The sequence below is a fragment of the Eleutherodactylus coqui genome, chromosome 10 (assembly GCF_035609145.1).
Source record: "Eleutherodactylus coqui strain aEleCoq1 chromosome 10, aEleCoq1.hap1, whole genome shotgun sequence".
Classification (NCBI taxonomy): domain Eukaryota; kingdom Metazoa; phylum Chordata; class Amphibia; order Anura; family Eleutherodactylidae; genus Eleutherodactylus; species Eleutherodactylus coqui.
This window is the reverse complement of record NC_089846.1, coordinates 59,320,315-59,342,580: the sequence shown is the minus strand read 5'-3', so window position 1 is coordinate 59,342,580 and position 22,266 is coordinate 59,320,315. Positions and strand designations below refer to the sequence as shown.

The following is a 22,266-nucleotide window of genomic DNA, read 5'->3' as shown; positions in this document are numbered from 1 at the left end:
CAGCTGCTTATCACTTCTCATGTCTGACTTCATACAGGAAGCTCCATATCCACACAAACAACTACCGAGCTCTAACAGTAAATGACTTTATGTCCCGTATGTGAGGACAGAATGTGTCCTACGATGCTACTCCACACTATAGTCTTGCTTTACCGCACGGCTGCACGACCTGTGCCTCTCCAAGAGAGATAACACTACAACTCCCAGAATGCCTTGAGAGCCGCAAGTTACGGACTGTTCATTGAACACGTGATACTCTAATATATGCATCCCGTACACGTCATCCTTCGCGCAAGGCATTGTGGGAACTGTAGTAGCCCGACGCTCCAGCGGAGTTTACAATTGCAAACCGTTAAACAACAAATCCCAGAAGCCCTTGCGCGGGATGTTTGGTTCCTCGCTGCCGCGCCGCTCGCGTTCCGCTGTGTTTGGCTGATAGAAGATCACGTTGTGCTATCAGCCGGTAAGGATAGTCCGGTTATGTCATAATGCCGTAGGGAATAGAGAAGAGCATCGGTGCTATAGAACTGGCAGGGAGTCAGCTTTAGAAGACTACAAGTCCCATCATGCCTTGCCATAGGTAACTATTGGTGGGCATCTTGGGACAGGTAGTTCACCCGGCTTGATCTACAGACTACAAAGTCTACAGACTATAAAGTGATACTTGATGTCTTTTCTTAGGATTTCTGCTCATTTCTTTCCCTTTGTTTTCTTAGATGTCGGTCAGGAAGGAAACAATGATGAAGATGAAAAAGCAGATGGCGGAGAAGATCCTGAACCATGCGCTGGGCATCATCTACCTGCTGACTGGGGAGGTGATGTATCCATGTCCCGTCTCAGCTGTGACTGCACATATATATGCATCAGGACTACAACCTCAGGCTCTCCAGCTGTCGTCAAACTACAATTCCCAGCATGCTCTGTCACAGTTGTGGCTTCACAACAACTGGACAGCTACGTGTTGTAGAACTATAACTCCCAGCATGTCCTGACATAGACGTGTATGTAGTTTCACAAGCGTCGGAGTGCCACGGTTGCAGAACACTGCAGTATGGCGTCCTATATGTATACGGGAAGTAACGCTAAAGGCTGCTGACGGTCGTTATGGTTGCTGCTTCCAGCACTTGAGTTTCTTTCTGTAGGAGGGTCAATAATGTAAAGCAATGTACCTTCATACTGAGCGTTGGGCCCAATGTCCACGGGAGGGTTTGTGGGGGATCCGCAGTTCAAGCCGCCCATAGGGAAGCATAGGCGTCCGCACTTCAATTTTCACTCGCGGATTTGTTTTCCGAATTCTGCATGCGGAAAACAAATCGCAGCAGGCTCCATTGTAGTGCGGAATTCGTGCGGACAATTCCATTGAAGTCAATAGAAGCCGACCGATCCGCAGCTCATCCGCAGTGTTGTTTTCTTTTGTTTTTTTGCACTATTTTTATATGTCCCTGTAGGGTACTTGAACCAGAAAAGCTCTAATCGCTATGATAATGCATTGCAGTATTTCTGTACTGCAATGCATTACTGCTCACAATAGCGATCACAGGCCATGGCAGGCTGGGACACCTGTGTCTGCTGTCCACTTACCAGGGCAACCCATTGGCTCTCCACAATTACATAGCAAAGGGCTGATGACGTCACAGAGGGAGTGCGCTCCCTCTGAACCCATTACATGCCATGATCTACATTGATTGCAGTATGGACAGTTTCCTTACTGTTGCAGTGCGAGGCCAGCTGTCAATGACATTTGTCTCCTGCAGCAGGATAGTACTGTGCGATCCACAGAACATAGCTTTTGCAACAGGACATAAACTTACCACCCTGCCAGGACTTAATCTTACATCCTATGGTATTAAGGAGGTAATTCAATCCAATGGGGGAAATCTGCTATGGCTCCACAGCAAATCTGCAATGCAATCTTTGTCAGTTTACCTAAAATTAGTCGCTGGTTGATTATCACTTGCTGTAAACAAGTAATTGTTGTCTTCAATGACCAGCCAGCAACTCTGCAGGGAGGTGAGCGCTGCAGTGACTGCGAACATGAACACAAGTGTGCAACAATTACTCTATAAAAGAGCCCACTTTAGCGACTATTTCAAGTGACTGGATGTAGAGAGAATTTGTTTACCAAGAAGAAGACTATCAGATTCCGTGTAGTAATCTGAGCTCAGGAGAAATACAAATTAATACCAGTAGTATCAAGTGATTTCTGCTTTAATTTTAAGGTGGTCAAAGATTATATATTATAAATGACATCACAGCAAAAGTTTATACCTCCAAGGTGAATAAGGACATATGATAGGCTTAAAATATAAGTGATTAACATAAGTTACACCTCCTTAAGTGTATCTATTACATACAATAAGACCGTCATAAATTCAGGGAGAAGGAAGGCCTGGGAAGGCACCATATAGTCTAGTCACTTCTCCCTGTGTATGTTATACTATAAACATACATGAGTGATTTAATAGACTGTCTTATCTCCTAATCTTTCTTCCTCAGAAGACATGCAGGCCTATAGAAGAGTTTCGTTTAACCCCTTCACTGCTATATATTCCTAGTCTACAATGCAATATAGAATAATTAACTGATACATTGATCTACAATTTTCTTAACATTCCCCACTTTAGATCAATATGTCAACACAGTAAATACACATATATAATGACTCTACCTACCACAGACCCCCTGGCTACGGCCCGAAGCTTTATTACCAGGAGGCCTGGGTTCACACCAATACTAAGTATGTAATTATTTCATATAAAAGTATTACATTGATGCATATATATATATGTGAAGTCATTCCACTAATTGTACCCAAAATTAGGCCCGCCCCCCAAGAGAAGCTTGGCCTTGATTTATCATGAAATTGATGCTCCTTTCTTCATATATAAATGATTGTCCATCATGATATAAAATCTTACTTATTGAAGTGTCCATCAGTTATTAGAGCGATCCTCCGGTACAATCAGGACACACTGGAATCAAAATGTCACACTTCAAAATCATCAAAGTAAAATGGCGCTTTCTTCGTAGAACTTTTAACCATCACTTGTCATACAGAGGTGGTCACCTGACCCAGTAAGGCATCTTGTTCTTCGTCATCTTGTATATTTTGAAACATAGTTTTGGTGATGGAAGTGTTAATAAGGTTTTGTAACAGTCCTCGAATACATGGAATACAACAACAACCGCAAAGTACTAGAATGGAGGCAAATACTGACATAGAGACTAATGTGGAGTATATGACTTGTGACCAGTGTCCGAACAAGTTTTCCAACCAGTCTGTGAATGGATTGTCTATACCAGAGTTCTCAGCTAGTTCATTTGATAATGCATTTAACCCTTCCAGTGCTCGAGTAACACTACCATCAGGTGCTGTGTTATTAGGAATGAAAGTACAACAATATCCTCCAATCATTTTACAAACTCCTCCTTTTTCTGCTAGTAACATATCAAGAGCCATTCTATTTTGCCATGCAATGAGTGTAAGGTGTGTTCTAGTTGTTCCGCTAGGCCCTTGATTGCATCTCTTGTATAATTAACAAATCTCTGTTGGTTATAATATATATATATATAATCCAGTCTACATTTTTATTCACTGTTACCCACCATGCAAGAAGAGACTCAAACCCCCTGCAGCCATCCGATTTCTCGTCCCATACTCGTCCGGTACCCCCCTTGGGACCCCGATGGGTCAGAGGAACCTTTGGGAGAGGTGTCCCTAGTTCTCCGGACACGGCCCTTGCTGTTACCCTCGGAGGTCATGAGGTATATAGGCATTATCAGTTGTACCAAGCACAATCCCGTTAGGGGCTGTACCTGGCACCTGTTCTAGGCCCGGTCACCACACAACCATCACACATCTGTGCGTGCTCTCTGTAGCTCAGGCCATATCCCAGAGACAGCGTGCCCTTACGGTTCTCCTCTCCGCACAGCATCCCTCAGGCAGTCTCCCGTAGTCTGCCTCGGTCCCATTACCAGGTAGCGCGAAGCAAGTATAACCCCAGGATCAGAGGCAACAGCAGGCATTTGGTCCCCGCTCACAGGTGGAAACAGCAAACTCAATGTATAACATGGATCACTTATCTGTGGGGGGTAGGTAGAGTTAAGAAGCTTAATCACACATTTTACGTTCATCACAGCGTGAGGACTTGTCATTAACTTTTATCTATCGTGGGGTCAAGTCTTTCTATCTCATATAATTATTAACATTCTCTATACACAATATTTACTGCATAACATTAAGATTCACACAACTACTACTACTCCAATCATCTGCAGTCGCTTGATCCTCCAACCTTAACAACCCCCCTCAGGAATTTCTCTTATCAAGGAGAGGTAATGGAGTAAGATAAACAGAGCTTTAGCTGTGTCTGCCTCCTACAGATAACTGCAGCATCCTTGTGCTATCCTTCCCTTAATAGGGACACTCAGCTCTCACATTATCAACAACTTCATTATTATTATATCTTACATGACATTATCACATTGAAAACACCATTTAACAATCAAAATCACTGCAAACCAATCACAGAACTGACATGTACACAAATAACAGCAAGAATGGACGTTCCCTGTTCACACAGGTTTATACTAAACTTCATTCCTGATCATCTTCATTACAGGTCTATTCATATCAAGCAAGCAGAGCATGGCTAGAGTCAGTCACACTCCCCCCTCCCTCCCTCACTGAACTCTAAAGCTGAAAGGTGGGGGCGAGGGTGAAAGAAGAACTCCCATGTAACAGACGATTTAACCATTTGTGAGCTGACCCCATCTTATAGCACACACTTAATAAGATAGACAACATATCATCAACACACAGAGGACAGTGATGGAGGCTGCTGACTATTCCTATGCAGTTCAGAGAAGGCACTAATCACTGGTGTTGTGTACTACAAGTGCAAGCATTGGGATGCCAGGTAGAAGGTACAGCTATGGGATGTAAGGAGCCAAGATGGCGTCTGGGCGGCGGCCAAAGGTATTACAGCAGGTACTAAAATGGGCGCAGGCCATGACTAGCACTAAGATGGCCACCAGGGACGTGGCCTGACTAGGAGTACTATCAAGCCAGGCAAGCATCTAGCCACGCCTTACCCCTTTGTGTGCAATGCCAACAAGTCCCTCATCTGACACACATCTATAATAATCTTTGTGTATAGCGCCAACATATCCCGCAGCGCTTACATAGACAAGGGATACAGAAAGACAAAAGTACAAACATTACAGAACCACGGTTACATAGTAATCAGGTGATGGAAACAATAGGGGTGAGGGTCCTGCTCCAACGAGCTTACATACTACAGGTAATGGGGGGTACAGGAGGTAAAGGGGCTGGAGATGTGCACGGTATGGCGGGGTGGAGATGTGCACGGTATGGCGAAGTGAAGAGTGAGGGATGCTATACACATAGACAAATGGTCAGACATTTAGCCGTGTGACGGCAGAAACGGTGTGACTGCAGGGCTGGTTTATGACGGCTAGCAGGGATTGCAGTCAGTAGGTCAGGGAGCAGATCTACCAGTATGGCGCTCGTCACTCCTTCTATAGAAGTTACACTCAGAGCTCTCCCAGCATCCCCCATGTGTCGGACGGCACCCCCTCCTGGTCTTATACTCCCTTCGGCATTGTTTAGCACAAATAATACAAGACAAAAAAAAATTTTTTTTTTTAGAGTAGATGGTAAACCCCTAGGCTGTGAACACTGTCCATATGAGTGCTACCATCCCCCCTGTTGAGACATGACACAGGCCATGGCTCAAAACTGCTGCACATCTGAAGAACGATTTAGGTAAGATAGCTTTTTTTTTTTTTTTTTTTTAACGGAGATGTACAGCCCATCTACAAAGAGTGTATTCAGCATCTACAAGAGTTACCTCCTGCAGATCTGGTCTGAGTAACACCTTATGTGCCATCTCTCCTAGACAGTTGTGTGGAGGACCGTCTGAAGAAATAGGCAGTAAGGTGGATGGATGGAGCGTAGCACATCCCTAGGTTGTCAGGTGTGGCTGAGAGCAGTAGTGCCCTGCAGGGGAATGTCTAGGAGGACTAAGATATGAGTATAACTAACTGCGTGCGGTACTCAGTGTGTGGGGGGACAGCACTATAGTGGCAGAAGGTCTGACTACCGCTTGTACACAGGCTGGGAACGCTCGGCCACTGGATCTAATCTGCAAGAGTAGTATGCCAGCAGTCTGCTTCCCACGTGTTCCTGAGTTAACACAGAGGTGATATATCCTTCTCCTGAGTCAACAGTTAGCACAAAGGGCTTGCTCTAGTTCAGCTGCCCCCCAGACTGATGTGCCCACCAGAGTCTGTTTTAACCTGACAAAGGCTTCCTCAGAGGCCCATCTCACTGGATCCTGCCGGCTGCAGCCAGAGGGTCATCATAGATGATTCTGGTAAGAAGCGCTGTCAGAGATGCAGAATTTGAGATCCAGGAGCTATAGAAGTTTGTCTGTTACGATCGTGTGGGCAAGCAAAGCACGGAACCCACATGATCATGACCAAAGGGGACGCACACGGGTATCACCAGGGTCACACGGGACTCACACCGGTTTCAGGCAACTGACCCTGTGCTACAAGGGAGGATGATAGTGGCCCTACCTAAGCGGGGACATTGCCCTAATAAGGGCAGCCCAGCGGTCTTCGGATCTGGGCCCTAGCTGATCCTAGGAGCCACACACCAGAACAGGATGCATTCACATGCCACATGACAGACCCAGAATACACTGCATACAACATACAACCACTAGTAACAGATTGGAAGCTGAATATAAATACCAGGTATTGGTTGACATGTTGTACAAGATGTTGAAAGCTAGCAGGCCACTTCATGGCTCCTGGTTATACTGCTAGTCCCTACACTAACCAGGAGTCCAGCAGAACCGGACACCGTTCACACCGTACGCAGCCACAGGACAGGACACAGATAGCAGGACACACAGCAAGCTAACACAAAACTGACAGAATATAAACGTACAAATGGACATGAACCAAGTCACACTGCAACCCTCACCAGACAAGCATTCATGACGGCCCACCTGATAGACTGACCAGGGGATTGGCTAGCAGACAGCACCACACCCAGCCAGCTCAATCATTAACCCTGTGAGTGCTGTGCTGCTGGAAACACAATAGAACAACAAATCCCAGCAGCACACGTAACATTCTCATTCCCAAAAAGGAGATCATTTGCTCATAGTTGTGGGACCTCCAGAATTGCTTGCCTACCTTCATCTGACAGGTTATACCCCAAATATTTAACCGTTTGCTGACCGTATTGGAGTTTCTACATGTTTACTTTATGGCCTTGCTCATAAATAAACCTCAAGAGTACGACTGTGTCCCTCCACAATGCTCTCCACTGTCTGCTGCTGACTACCAACATGCAGTAGTCGCTGACTACCTCTAAGAGGCTGGAACTGGGCTAAGTGTGCTGACATAGCCTGGGAGACAATTGTTGGAGATTCACAGCAGCCCTGAGGTACTCTGGTGAAGGTATACCTAATTTTATCATAATATCTGATCTCCACACATTTACTGGACATATTCGGGACTATATAATCTGACATTTCACAGGCTTATTTGTCTCTAGGTCTGTTATAACTGGTTCAGAGAGGGATTCCCTGTGGGTCCGGCCATTAACCCCTCTTACCAGGATATGACTATTACTACATTTAACATTGGCTACATATTGGGATGTATTAATGTCCTGGTGGCTCCTTAGCCCACCAGGAAAGTAATCATCCGCCCATTCACCTGGAGATCTATCTCAGGCAGTGGAGATTGCCATGAGATCCTCCAAGTGTTGTACATCCACCCCTCCTAGTCATTTTTCCCCAAGGTCGCTGAGAACATTGTTTCTCAGGGCACTCTCGGGCAAAATCACTAGACTTCCATTATTCAAACACACATTTAAATCCCCGAGCTGCATCCCACATCTGCTTCTCCCTCTGTCTCTACTTTCACATCCTCTTGCTATCCAATAACCTCTCTGACTTTCTTGAACCATCATATCACATTCCTCTCCCTGTATAAAAAACCTCACTTTCTGACCCTTTTCTTTGTAACACTTTTCTGCATGTTTTGCATATTGCAAAACATCCTGCAACGATCCCATCCTCATGGTAACTATGTATCTCATTATATAACCTCCTATTTCCTTCTTTACTGCACTTACTAACGTGTTCCTTAATGGCTGATTATATGCAGCATTAGGATCATCTCTCATGCCCCCTGATTATACTATGGAAGGGGTCTACCATCTCCTCCCCTCCCATTCTAAATTCCTTCTACAGAACTCCAATCTGGCCATAGAATTATTCTATCTGCTCTCTCTATTTTTCATTCAATTGGAACTCCTCATTAACCCTTTGAATTGTCCATCAAACTGTCGGGCGTCTCTTTTTATATGGGCGTGACAGTTTGGGGCTTCTTTTAACCAGACTTCAGCAGCGGATAATCCGTATTTCTGCTGATCTTTTAGCTGATTTTGTCCGTATTGTATCACATAATTCTTTACAACTAGGACTTTTAATTTATTTATTTATTCCACTCATCTCAATCACTCACACATTCACTTCATGCAATATAAGACAGCAATACAAATAGTACATTATGTTAGTAGGCGGCCGCCCTCTTCATATTCTTAGTTACTCTATAACACAATATCAAAGAGAAAGTAATAGAAAGATAAGAAGTAAAGTTCCTGGACACCCCTGTGTCCCATGACGTCATCTAACCACTTTTTACGTGTCGCACGGAGTTAATTCTTTCCTGTAGCCTTCTCACAATGGCTATGGTCTCACATAGACTACTGCTATTGCCCCTTTGGCAACCCATTCGTCTATACTTCTCATTTACCTTACACATTTCACATAGACTACTAACACTAAAGTATACAGAAGAAGAAGAAGAGAGAAGAAAAGTTTAACCATTGTTATACTTACTACACGTTATCTGGGAGGCTTCCAAATTCTCCGGCTAGTTCGGAAAAACGTCACTGTTTCAGACAGGATGCCCGACTGGCCTCTAATTACGTCTAAGCAAGACGGAGGTCTTTTAATGATCGGAGAGTACTTCAGACCCACCTTTTCACAGCCAGGCTGTCCTCTCCCTCTGCAGTGAGTGATTCCGGCTCGAAGGACCAAAAAATGTAGAGAGAATTTGTTTACCAAGAAGAAGACTATCAGATTCCGTGTAGTAATCTGAGCTCAGGAGAAATACAAATTAATACCAGTAGTATCAAGTGATTTCTGCTTTAATTTTAAGGTGGTCAAAGATTATATATTATAAATGACATCACAGCAAAAGTTTATACCTCCAAGGTGAATAAGGACATATGATAGGCTTAAAATATAAGTGATTAACATAAGTTACACCTCCTTAAGTGTATCTATTACATACAATAAGACCGTCATAAATTCAGGGAGAAGGAAGGCCTGGGAAGGCACCATATAGTCTAGTCACTTCTCCCTGTGTATGTTATACTATAAACATACATGAGTGATTTAATAGACTGTCTTATCTCCTAATCTTTCTTCCTCAGAAGACATGCAGGCCTATAGAAGAGTTTCGTTTAACCCCTTCACTGCTATATATTCCTAGTCTACAATGCAATATAGAATAATTAACTGATACATTGATCTACAATTTTCTTAACACTGGACAATAGTTGTCCTGTGTAAACCAACCTGTGAAAATTGCGTCAGATTTGTGAGTTGTGAGACGCAAGAATACGAACCCCATTCTTTTTTTTCCCCCCTGCATCGTATTGTGGTGCAGGGGAAAAAAAAAAAAATCGCAAAATGTCCTATGTTTTGGGTGTTCCCTTGGAACGCATTGCCCATTGTTTTCAATGGGACAGAAAAACACATTGCACAGTGTGCGATGTGCACGCAAGCGCGATGCGAGGTTTCCCATTGAAAACAATGGGAAACACTTGCTGATTCTCCAATGTGGCTGAAAGCCGCGCCGGAGGATCACAACCTCACCGAAATGATGGGAGGTGTTTATTACAGAAAAATGCCTCATATCCGCCAGTACATCTCATGTCTGATATCTGACCGAGTTTAACGGTGCAATATTGCGTTCAGCGGTGTGTAGGAAGCCTAAGGCTGGGTTCACTCAGGGTGGATTTGCCGCAGAATTTCCCTGGGGAACTTCGCTGCGGCAAATCCTCCTGTGGCCATTAATCCCGGGATTAGCCAGCCATGTGGACGAGATTTGTTAATCTCGTCCACACAGGGCAGACAATCCGTTGCGGCAAAGCCGGCATTAGCCGGCACTGTGGCGCAGATTCCCGGAACGCAGTATGTCAATTCTTTTTTTTTTTTGTTGTGGCCACGCTCCTCTCTTTGGGAGAGCCGACCGCAACAGAAAAGCATGAGGCGAAACCGCTCCAAAATCCGCAGCTAAGTGCCGCGCGTTTTAAAGCTGCGCTTATCCTGCAGAAATCTCACATTTTTTCACTGCTGCAAAACGGCAAGATTTCCGTGCTGAAACCGTCTGTGGGAACCCAGCATTACTGTAGGGTCTCGTCTGGCAGGGGAACAGCCTGAAAATCCTCTGCCCTTGTGATCACTCTTCTATCAGATGTATCTGCACATCAGTGCACATCTACATACATTTATGTGGATAATATTAAAGAAGTTTTCCGGGACTTTCTTATTAATTAATTATTTTATGAGTCATCAATAGTTGATGGACCGGGGTCCGTCGCAGGCAGACCACTATCTGTAGTGCAGCCCAGTCAGATATTGCAGGCACAGCTCCATTGAATTTAGCCCAGACTTCTATGTTACGGGCAGTGCTTTCTGCCTCCTGCTTCATCCCCAATATCCGCTGATCGGCAGTGGACCCCCACTGATCAACTATTGATGACCTATCCTGCGGTTAGGTTAGCAGTAGTAAAGTCCCAGAAAATGTCTTTAAAAGGGTTGCCACAAGTTTAAAACTTATTCCCTATCCATAGGATAGAGGGTAAATGTCTGAATGGTGGGTGTCTGTCTGCTAATGATCCTCAAACTGGGGTTCAATGTCCCCCATGTAAATGAAGGACCACCATTCTACTCAGCTATTTTCGGCATTCCCATAGAGTTTAATGGAGCAATAATGGACATGATGACCACTGCCCCATTCATGGGGGGACAGGACCCTTGTTCTCATGATCGGAGTGGATTCCAGGAGTTTGTCCCCCATGATCATTAACTTATTCCCTAATCTGTCATCAGGAGATACTGTTTATGTTGACTATTATGGGTCCATGTAAAGCCTGTTAGACACACAAACACATGGATGTGATGCGCTTGTAGGAATAAGCTCTTAAGCTGTATGTAACTGCTGGACGGGATGGTCAGTAAGGGCCCGTTCACAGCTGTGTTTAGGGCTTCAGGCACAGTTCTTTTTCTCTTTTCTTTTTTGAAGATGAAGAACAGAATTAAAATGGAATTAAATGTTTCTGTGTTTTTTTTCCTGTTGATTTTAATGGGTTTAAAAAAAAAAAAAAAAAAAGCTTTCAGTTCCTATTTTTTACAAGAACACATAGCACAGTCTGTGGCGCTATTTGACCTGTAAAAATTAAATAAAATAAACAAAACGTAATGGAATGGAAGCAAACGTAAAACTTTCCTTTTGCGTTCCATTTCTTTATAAGCCCATTGAAATCAATGGGGGAAAAACAGAAACCCTTCTGTTCTAATTCTATTTTTCTGCTCCAGAAGCGGAACAGAGAAACTAAATTGTGACTAAAGTCCTAAACGCAGGTGTGAATGAGCCCTAATATACGTGCTCTTTTGTGTTATAGGAATACGTCCTAGTGAAGAAAAATTCCCCCCACAGTACGACGCATCTTCTTACTGGCGAGGTGAGAATCAATTGTAATGTCCTGCTTCAACCTCCTTAATAAATATATATTATAATTTTATTTTTTAGCATAATGTCTGTTCATTATGCAGTACAATAACAAATTGGCGCCGGTGCTTGGTCATCCACTACTGTGTATTTTACAGGCTGTTATTCCACATAAGTGTACGGGACATTACTGACACTGCAGTCAGTAACGGAGCTCAGCAATCAAGTACTGAGCTCTGCCATTGGTTGCAGTGCCTGTGACGTCCCGCGAAGGTCTTCCTTTTGGTGTCACGTCATTGGCGGCAGCCTGTGAACATGGGACACAGTGGGGAGAGGTGAGTGTATGCCAATTTGTTATTTCACTACATGGAGAACAGACTTTTACTATATATACAAGTTATTAGTATTATTTATACTATAAGTGTTTCTGGTGGCGCAATATGCCACTTATAATATAATAGTGAATGACATCATCGCATGTAACTCACTGAAGGACCTGTGATGACGTCACCATCATGTGATCAGGGGCGGAGCATGTTACTGACTCTCTCCATGAATGGCCTTTGATGACCTCACCATCATGTGATCAGGAGCAGAGCATAGTAACATAGTATGTTAGGCTGAATGAAGACAGTGTCCATCTAGTTGAGCCTGTTTCAACCCCCTTGTTGATCCAGAGGAAGGCAAAAACCCCAAGAGGCAGAAGCCAATTAGCCCATTCGGGGAAAAATTCTTTCCCGACTCCATAGTGGCAGTCAGAATAATCCCTGGATCAACCTTTGATAGTTCCTACTTAAATGTAAGACCCAGAAGTAATATAACTCAGTCACTCATGGACAAGTGGTCATTATATATATATATATATATATATATATATATATATACACTGTATATTAGTGGACATAGATATGAAACCGCTGTAAAAAAAAGCTGCCCTTTTGATTCCTGCTTGGCTGAGATGTTTTGGGAGCCGTCTGGTAACAACAGCTGAGTGGCTCAAACCCCTGCCCAATGGAACCTTGTTGCTTGGGCAGATGTTCACTTCTGTGGCATTTTACCTTCACTTAAAATCTCTACATGTGTTATTGAAATATAATTTATAATCGCATGTTAATTAAAGGGGTTCTGACATGAAAAAAACATTTTTACTTACCTTGCCTGGCCAGGACTGATCGTCAGGCATGTCCCTTCCATCGGGCATCTTTTTCTGTGGCTTCTAGAAGCAGAGCTGGACCGGTCAAAATGACCGCTTCCTGCTCTGCTCCGTCCGTCAGCCACTTCCGAGGTGAACGGACGGGCGCCACGTCACAAGCAGTGCTTGCTGTGGGCAGCCCGTCCATCCTGGCTGAACTCCCGAGTTCTGCACATGCGCAGAAGAGAGGCGGCCCTTCCTGACTCCTGTCAGAGGGCACCTGTCTTCTGCGCATGCGAGCAATCCCGGAGGGGGGCGGCCCGTCGGAGGAAGAAGAGAGCCTGCTGGGAGAAGAACCCCACTGCACAACAACAACAGGAAAAAAGTAAAGTATAAGGTTTTTATGCTTTAGCATGCCATTAACCCCTTGAGTGGCGGGTTTCCTACCACCCTGTCGTGCCCACCAGGGCAGGTTTTTTAAAATGGTCTAATCATTGAATTTCAACTAATTTTGCAGTTGCGTCTCAAGAGCCATAACTTTTTCATTTTTCCATTGACATGGCCATATAAGGGCTTGTTTTTTGCGGGACAAGTTGTGATTTTTTAAACAGGGGGAGGAAAAAAAGAAAAAAAGGGGCCATGTCATTAAGGGGTTAAAATAATGTATTAACTTCCTTCTCTGGGTCATTACGACGCATGGATACCACATGTGTGATTTTTATTTTTGATTTTTTACAAAGTAAAGGGAGACAAGTGTTTTTATTTTTTTTTTATAATTTTTTAACTTTTTTTTTTTTTTTTTAATTTTTTTTTTTTTGTCCCTTTAGGGGACTTCCACAGGGACCCATCAGGACCCCTGATCACATTCTGGGGGTCCGATGGTGACAGCCCTTTACATGCTGCAGTGGCAGCCCTTTATATGCTGCAGTCACATAGACTGCAGCATGTAAAGGGTTAACACAGCAGAGATCGGAGGTTTTCTCTGATCTCTGCTGTAAGAGCTGGTACCTAGCTGTTCTCTGACAGCTAACAACCAGCTCTCCCTGCCATAGAGACCATCGGCTTGCTTCTGACAAGCCGATGGTCTCTATGGCAACCTGTAAACAAACCAGTGAAGGAGAATGCCGACATATCTGCAATATCTTCTGCTGGTTTTTCAAAGCCCTTCAACTGCTCTGTGTGGGTCTGTGCAGGCAGAGCACAATGTTACAGCTTGTGACATTGTGCTCTGCAGCTCCCATAGTGATACATAGCCCGGAAATCTTCCGGGCTGTATCGCTATGAGCAGTGGAGCTCGTCCCGGAAAATTTCCGGGCGTGCCACTCAAGGGGTTAATCGTGGGTTCCCTGTGTCCATTAGGCAGACCTGGGAACAACGGCTGCTAAAGCATAAAAATCTTATTCGTGTCAGAACCCCTTTAAGGCATTCATTTTATATGGTGTTTCCGTATTTTCGTCCACCCCTTGTATATGTGTATATCTCTAAATAACTCAGAAAACCCTATTATTCCTCGTTCCAGATGCCAGTAAAATGTGGTGACATCTCAATTTATTTCTCAATGGAAGAATGGAACTATATAGAAGAACATAAAGATCGTTACCAGAATGTGGTGCTGGAGGAGGGGCTCTCCATGGATAGATGCTCAGGTAACAGGATGGCGGCACTGTAGTGTTAGGAAATATCTTGTATAGTCAGTGGTATTTAAATCGGGATTGAAAGGGCTTTGTCATTTTTCACTGGTTGTTCAGTCTGGTCAAAGTTCCTGTCTACTGCGGCTAAAGACTAAAGACCCATTTACCCACAATAGTTTGAATGAGGGAACGACCAAACGACTTAATGATTTTTTTGCATAGAAATACATAGCATTTAAATCTGCATATAATGGTCTGAAATCCTCTCCATTTCTCTCATTAGCTAAAATAAACACTGTGTGGTGGTTGCTTAGGTGGGCGTGTGTTTATGCCAGTAATTTCCTTCCAGCAGCTCTTTAATTAGTGTGAAGAGAACCCATTGTCTTCCACTGACCATGAGTAAACAAGTAGTCCTTGTGTTTAGTCAAGGTATACAATCTCCCCTCAAGTTCAAGACTGAACAATTGCCATTTAAATGGAACCAGAAGCCAGCGAGCGCTAACAAGGTTTTTTAAACTGACTGGAAAATTAGTTTAAGCATCCACTAATGAAAATTGAGCAGTTTTTTTTGTTTTTTTTTCTCTCGCATTTACATTGAATGATTATCGCTCAAATTTGTTTGTTCGTTTCCAAGGAACATTTGTTTGCCTGATCACTGGGTCATGTGCAGGTGCTGATGATCACCCAACAAATGTATAGATGTTCGTTCGTCCCATTATAGATTCTGTATCAACCTGTGTAAAGATCTGGTAGACGAGCCCTGATCTCGTCGGTCAGTGCTTGTGTATTAGAGCAAATTGCTCTGTCTAAAAGGACTCTTAGGGCTACTTCACCTGGGCTCCGTGATTTTCGTCCGCCCACGTCGCGGCTGAAAATCGCATGTATGAGAGGCAGCAGCGACCAAGTTTTAACACCCATTCAGACGGCTGGGATGCCTGTATACACTGCAGCTCGGAATACCGTTGGATTGGGGGAGAGAGTTTACTCACCTCCTGCTGCGTTCTGCGATGATCTGCGGTGCTGCTGCAGGCCGTCACTCCCTCCTCTACGCCGACAGAGCATTGCTTTTTGGATGTGGGGATTGAATGCCCCGCCTCCAGAAAGCTAATGCTCTGATTGGCTAACTCAGCGCGGCGTCAGACAATGAAAACCAGCTCTAGGTTAACCAATCACAGCCATTCAATGCTCAGCGTGGCGTCAGGCAATAAAAGCTGGCGCTGGTTTAACTAATCACAGCCATTTAATGATGTCATTGAATGGCTGTGATTGGTTAACCCAGTGCCAGCTTTCATTGGCTGACGCCGCACTGAGTTAGCCAATCAGTGCATTAGCTTTCTGGAGGCAGGGCATTCAATCCCCACATCCAAAAAGCAATGCTCTGTCGGCGTGAAGGAGGGAGCGACAGCCTGCAGCAGCGCCGCAGACCATCGGGAGGACGACACGCTGCGGGAGGATAGACTTCCCCCCTGAGCCTTAGCGCCCCCCCCTAAGCCTTAGCGCCGCCATTGCTGCTTTCATACAGTCGCCACATACGCGGGGATGCGGCCATTTTTGAGCCCCCCCCACACTGTATACGGCGACCGCAGATTCTCCAGTCCAGCCTATAAGACTACCACCGACTTTTGAGAAGATTTTCCAGGGTTAAAAAGTTGTCTTATACGCCGGAAAATACGTTGTATATCTTTCAAGTTGAGAATGACTGCTAATAAGTCCAGTTGTGTAAAGCGAAAATGTGGTTCTTAAATCGGCTTCTTCTCTTGATTCTTACAGGTCCGTACAAGAACAGTTTTAATATTGTTTTTCTTGGAGAAGAGGAATTAAGTGAGGAGGACAAGGGGAGTGTGAACTTCCGCAAAGAGACCGCTGCAGGTGGGTTATATGGCGTCATTTACCGAGATTATAAATCGGGGCTGTGTTTAAATCTCCTGCAGTAACACCACAAGGGTAATGGATCATTCCACAGCTCCAAGTGAAACCAATAGTCTGTCTGTATAATACACATACATGGGCATGATGTGCCCTCTTGTAACCAATTTCCATTTTTTGCATGAATTCTTTATACTTCTAAGGTCTCATTCACATCAGCGTTGGAGGTTGCTGAATTCCACTAAAAAGCACGCGCAGCACCATTTTGTCCTGTAAACACTGGACGGCTGTCTGGAAAACAACAGACCCCATTATAAAATATAAATAAATATAGCTCACCATGTATGTAAGCTCTCCGTTAGTAAACTCGCTTATCAATTGCAGCAGTGTAGGAGAAAATGTTGGTCAGGCAGTATTAGTAGATCAGTGGCAAAGGGATCTGCATAAGCTGATAAAACAGCTCTAGATGTAGGAACCAACTGGTTTGTGAGACTGGATGGGGGGCGGGGGGCTGTCTTTTGATTGTTTTTAATATGGACTACGATAAAGCTGGAATTTTATGAACTCGTGTGAATTTCTTTGTCATTGACGGACGCTATTATGGTCAGTAGGGTCTGTTTGGTTCTGTTTGGCCATAATGGGGCAGCAAAACAGAGCCCATTGATAGTGTGACCTAGCCCTTAAGCTCTGATCACACCAATGCTGAATGCAGAACCCATACGTTGCAAAAAAGCTATGCTGCATGGTAGGCCGTTCTCACATTACGTGGTTCCATCATTTTTTCCATCCTCCATGCAGAAACCTGCATGACACGAATCTGGACAGTCCCTTAGGCCTCATGTCCACGGGGAAAATCAGATCCGCTGCGGATTTGTAACGCAGATTTGGGCTGCGGATGCACTGTAATTGTCTTTTATTTTTCATGTTTGAGACCAATTGCGCTATGTGCTCTATGAGCTCCGCACGCGTGATCCGCACTAAAATGGACCATGTCCATTTTTTTTCATGCTCCAGAAATTTTTTAATTACCATCCGCGGGTATTTATCTACCCGCGGGTGGTTAATGCATTCCTATGGGGCGCGGATCCGCGTGCGGGAAAAACGCTGCGGATTTTAATTCTTATTTTCCCCGTGGACATGAGGCCTTAGGGGTGAGTATGTGAGATGGAAATGGAACACATTTTTAAACAGAACACAGAAGCATATGTAAGGCTTTCCGTTTTTTAAAACCCCCATTTAAATCAATGGGGGGAAAAAACTGATTTCTTCCGTTTTAATTCAATTTCTCTGTTCCAGAAGAAGGGAAATGGAATTATGACTAAAGCCCTAATACTGGTGTGAAATGAGTCTTAAAGGGTTTGTACAATGTACATGAACGAACTTTATCACCTATCCCATGTCCACCTCTCCTTTTCATTGCACCCCCCCCACTGAGGAGGAGATTGAATGGAGCGTTGGTCACAAATGTAGTGGTACTTCATTAAGTCTCTTCACTGTGGGGGTGCAGCGAGGACACGGGACTTTTCTTTCTCCGGTTTCGTGGAGATCTCAGTTGTGAGACCCCTACCAATCAGACTTTCATTACCTACCCCATGGATAGGAAAACGGAGAAAGTTCAGCGTTGGGTACAAAGCTTATCCTATGGATCGGTGATGAACGTCTGTTCTGATACCACCCCTATAACTGTAGAGCTGATTGCATTCTGTTGTTCAGGCTGATGTCCAACAACTTTTATCTTTTCATTTCTGACAGATGAATCCAGGAAGAGGGGTCTGGTAGAAGATGGCCATGTAGAGTCACAAGATAGGACCATAGAAGATGACGCCACTATGCCCCGTGGTAATCAAAGAGGAAACTGCTCTATTGCATCATCCACGTGTGACATGGAAAGCCATACGTCTTCTTGTCCTCCATGGGAATGTGAGACGTGGACCGTAAATGATGCTCTTAACCAGAAAGATGTATCTAAGAAAAAGACTTTAACCCAAAAGAAAAAGCATAAGTCTTCTGGGGCGGCTAAAGATGTCACTCTGAATGGTACAAAAATCCCAAGGATGACCCACGTGTGCGAGCGCTGCGGACAGTGTTTCGTGGACAGGACTCACCTTGCGGGACATAAGAGGAGACATACGGAGAAGCCTTTCAGTTGTAATGAGTGCGGAAAGCACTTTGCCCATAAATCTCATCTTATCGCACATGAAAGGTCACACACCGGCGAGACCTGCTACTGGTGCGGGGACTGTGGGATCTTCTACACGTACAAGTCTCAGCTTATTGCTCACCAAAGGACTCACAACGAAGAGCGATTCTATCCCTGTGATGTATGTGGCCAAAAATTTGACTTCAGGTGTCTTCTTCTGGTGCATCGGCAAATTCATACTGGGCCGAAGCCCCATCAGTGTTTCGATTGCGGAGAACGGTTTACATACAGGTCTGGTCTTATGGTTCATGAAAGGACTCATACAGGAGAGAAACCTCACCGATGCAAGGACTGCGGCAAACTCTTCTCTGATAGTTATAGTCTTATTACACATCAGAAGGCGCACGGGGTAGAGGCGCCGCATAAATGTCCTGACTGCGGAAAGCAGTTTGCTTATAAGGCTTCTCTTATTGTACATCAGAGGACACACAAAGTGGTCGGACAACAAAGGTTTCTGGAGAAACCAAATCTGGACCACCATAGAAAAGGCCAAATATTCTCACGGACGTTGGAAAACTCTTCATAAGTCCTGTCCGCCAGGAGATCTACTCAGGAGACAATGCTGCAACTTCTTCACTATGCAATGTATCCCTCAAACGGGAAATGTATCGAGTATAAGAATACGTAGACATTGTAAGCAAGTGAAATAAAGAGGAAGTGTGAGACCACATGAATTCAGCGTGTTCTTGTTTGCATGCAATAACTTATACATATTATACAGCTCTGTGTCGCTCATCCCAAGTGAATGACTTACATGCTCCGTCCCGTACCATATGACAGTGATGTCATCAAAGGTCCTGCATCATTGTGCAGATTACGGGCGAACTACAAACCCCATGCGGTTTCAGTTGCTACGGAGTACTAACGAACACCTAGCTGGACAGCAGCCTTATGCGTACAAGACCTGTGATGATGTCACCATTATGTGATCAGTGGCGAAGCATGTAACTCCCTCACTGGGGATGAAGGACCTTTGATGACATCACCGTCATGTGATCAGTCGTGGAGCAACTAAGTCACTCACAAATTCACACACGGACGGACAGGTCATCGTTAGTAGTTTGATGATCACATGTGATGGATATAGTGAGTATTTTCCTCCGTAGATTTGTGTGCAGAAAATACACAATGTGGATGGAATTGATAAAAGTCTACTGTGTAAATTGGCCTGGGGTGTGGATTTAAAATCTGCAGCGTGACACTGCCCATTTTCACAGCGGATTTCACCTCTTCAAATGAGAGGGTAAAATGTACATGAAGCACATGATTGGGCAGTTGAAATGCATCTGCTATCAGGGAAGAATCTGGTTACCATACACACTAGATGATCAGCCACACCTACTGTCTCATCATTGGTTGAGGTTGCCTCCTCTGCAGGGGTGTGTCCGAGACTACTTCAGATTAGTAGAGTCAGGCTAAAAAAAAAGGCAGCCAAAGAGCAAGATGTGAGGAGAAATGAACCGCAGGTGATCATCTTCTCCTTATACTGACACAGGCTGGCGTCACACGTGTTTATGCGCACGCCTCTGCAACTTTTTTGCGCCCTTATCGGTGTATTTTCCTGTACTTTTTTCTGACTGCGAGGCATGTTCATTTGCATGCTGCAGACACAGACGCACCGATTGAAATGGTTAATGAGTTCAAGGTGTGTTCTTTTTCCAACAGAATTATGCATCCACGTACCCCCATTGACTTTGGTGTGCAGAAAAGGAGAACATGCTGCATTTTTGGGGGTTTTTTTGTGCAACCGAAATGTGCTCACAAAATACAGAAATGTGAACAAACCCTTTGAAATCAATGGGTTTTATCCTCTGTGTATTGAGCGCACAAATTTTGCGCATGTAAATACACCCGTGTGACGCCGGCCTTGGGGTCCGTTTAGACTGGTTAATTGTTGTTTTGAACAAGCGAACAGAGTCTAAGTGAATGAGAACGACTGAACAATCGATATTTAAGCCAAACGATTAGTGAACAAGCCAACCATAATTTTTAGGCCTACAGAAAATGTTGCATCTGTAATGTGGACAGTGAACACGTGGACAATGCACCTGCCGGACGGAGTTAAAGGGGGTATTACGAACTTTTACTATTGATGACCTGTCCCCGGGAAAGGCCCTCAATAGTTGATCCTTGGGAATCCTTGCTGATCCTCCAGCCCTTCTGTCAGTGCAGTGGCCAGAAGTGTAATAGATGGCTTGACTCCCATTGAAATTAAAGGGAGCGATGCCTCCTATTATACTTCCAGCGCTGACCACAATGAGGACTCGGACGTCCAATAGGAGGCATCACTGCAGATGATTTCAAAGGGAATGACGTCACCTATTGCACTTCTAGCTCTGACCACCGATGTGGACATCCGGCCCCACTGCACTGACAATGATCAGTGGAAATTCTGCAGGCGCCCCCCACTGACCAACTATTAATGACCAATCCTGAGTGTAAGTCATCGATAGTAAAAGCCCAGAATACCCCTTTAAGCATTAAACTGTTATTCTGGGACTTCTACATCCAAACTCTATTAAATATATCCTGTCTAAATAAAACTTTGTAATGTGTTTTACTTTCCTCAACTGCTGTTTCTGAACGTTAGAACATGCTGCCTTTTTTTTTTTTTTTTATCTTACTGTGTGTTTTGCGCAAAAGAACCCTATTGTTCTCTATGGGCGGGTAATAAACTACATTGCATATGTGCGGCGTTTATATGCAATGTCGCTAAGATGTAAAAAGGAAAAAGTCAAACTGCACATGACGGCGTGCGTGATATACACCGTCATACGCAGTGCTCAATCGTTGCCCTACAACCCCTTCAAGCGGATTTCACCCTCTTTGGTTCCATTGGATCAAACATAGGCCACCATTGAGTTCTATAGGTGATGTTTTAGCACTAGGTTTTTAATTGCACTGCGAGTTGCACGTCTTCCAACACACAAGTCTTGTGCGAGATTCTCGGCTGTGTGAAACCGGGTGAAACATATTAGGACTAGCACGGCAAACCCCAGTCTTAATAATACTTCCACCAGCGGACAATGTGTTGAATAGATGAAGAAGTGCATAGCTCTTTATATATTGGGTGCATCTTGGCTCCTCTATGCTTATACAGAAATCTATGCCAGATCCGATCTGGCGTTCATTTCTGGTATAATTTATGCCATTTTCTTGTGTAAATTGGGGTCAACTGAAGATTATGTCTCCCTAGGACATAAACTTGACTAAACACATGTTGTTAGGGGGACATGAGTGTCAATGAGGAAGCAGCGATCGTGATTAGAGATGAGCGAACGTACTCGTCCGAGCTTGATATTCGTGCGAATATTAGGGTGTTCGGGATGCTCGTTACTCTTAACGAGCACCACGCGGTGTTCCGGTTACTTTCAGTTTCCTCTCTGAGACGTTAGCGCGCTTTTCTGGCCAATTGAAAGACAGGGAAGGCATTACATCTTCCCCCTGTGACGTTCAAGCCCTATACCACCCCCCTGCTGTGAGTGGCTGGGGCGATCAGATGTCACCCGAGTATAAAAGTCGGCCCCTCCCGCGGCTCGCCTCAGATGCCTTGTGACTGAGTTAGCTGAGGGAAAGTGCTGCTGTAG

At 44.4% G+C, this 22,266-nt stretch overlaps 1 protein-coding gene across 2 annotated transcripts; it reads left to right on the top strand.

Annotated features, from left to right (window-relative positions):
* Positions 1-325: 325 nt before the first annotated feature.
* On the top strand, positions 326-19,349 carry LOC136579760 (transcriptional repressor RHIT-like). Of its 2 annotated transcripts, none has more exons than XM_066579823.1 (6): positions 326-463; positions 717-815; positions 11,804-11,863; positions 14,502-14,628; positions 16,384-16,482; positions 18,232-19,349. In XM_066579823.1, the coding sequence occupies exons 2-6, from the start codon at positions 717-719 to the stop codon at positions 19,203-19,205; spliced, it is 1,359 nt and encodes a 452-aa protein (XP_066435920.1). In that variant the 5' UTR covers positions 326-463; the 3' UTR covers positions 19,206-19,349. The 2 variants fall into 2 exon arrangements, with proteins under 2 accessions (XP_066435920.1, XP_066435921.1); XM_066579824.1 differs by lacking the exon at positions 326-463 and adding an exon at positions 479-580.
* Positions 19,350-22,266: the final 2,917 nt, after the last annotated feature.

What these genes read in the sequence shown, in the direction of transcription:
- LOC136579760 (XM_066579823.1), top strand. Translation starts at nt 717, where the DNA reads ATGTCGGTCAGGAAGGAAACAATGATGAAGATGAAAAAGCAGATGGCG. An exon ending in CGCATCTTCTTACTGGCGAG is followed by an intron (nt 11,864 to 14,501) that starts GTGAGAATCAAT and finishes TCCTCGTTCCAG; the next exon opens with ATGCCAGTAAAATGTGGTGA. An exon ending in CTCCATGGATAGATGCTCAG is followed by an intron (nt 14,629 to 16,383) that starts GTAACAGGATGG and finishes TGATTCTTACAG; the next exon opens with GTCCGTACAAGAACAGTTTT.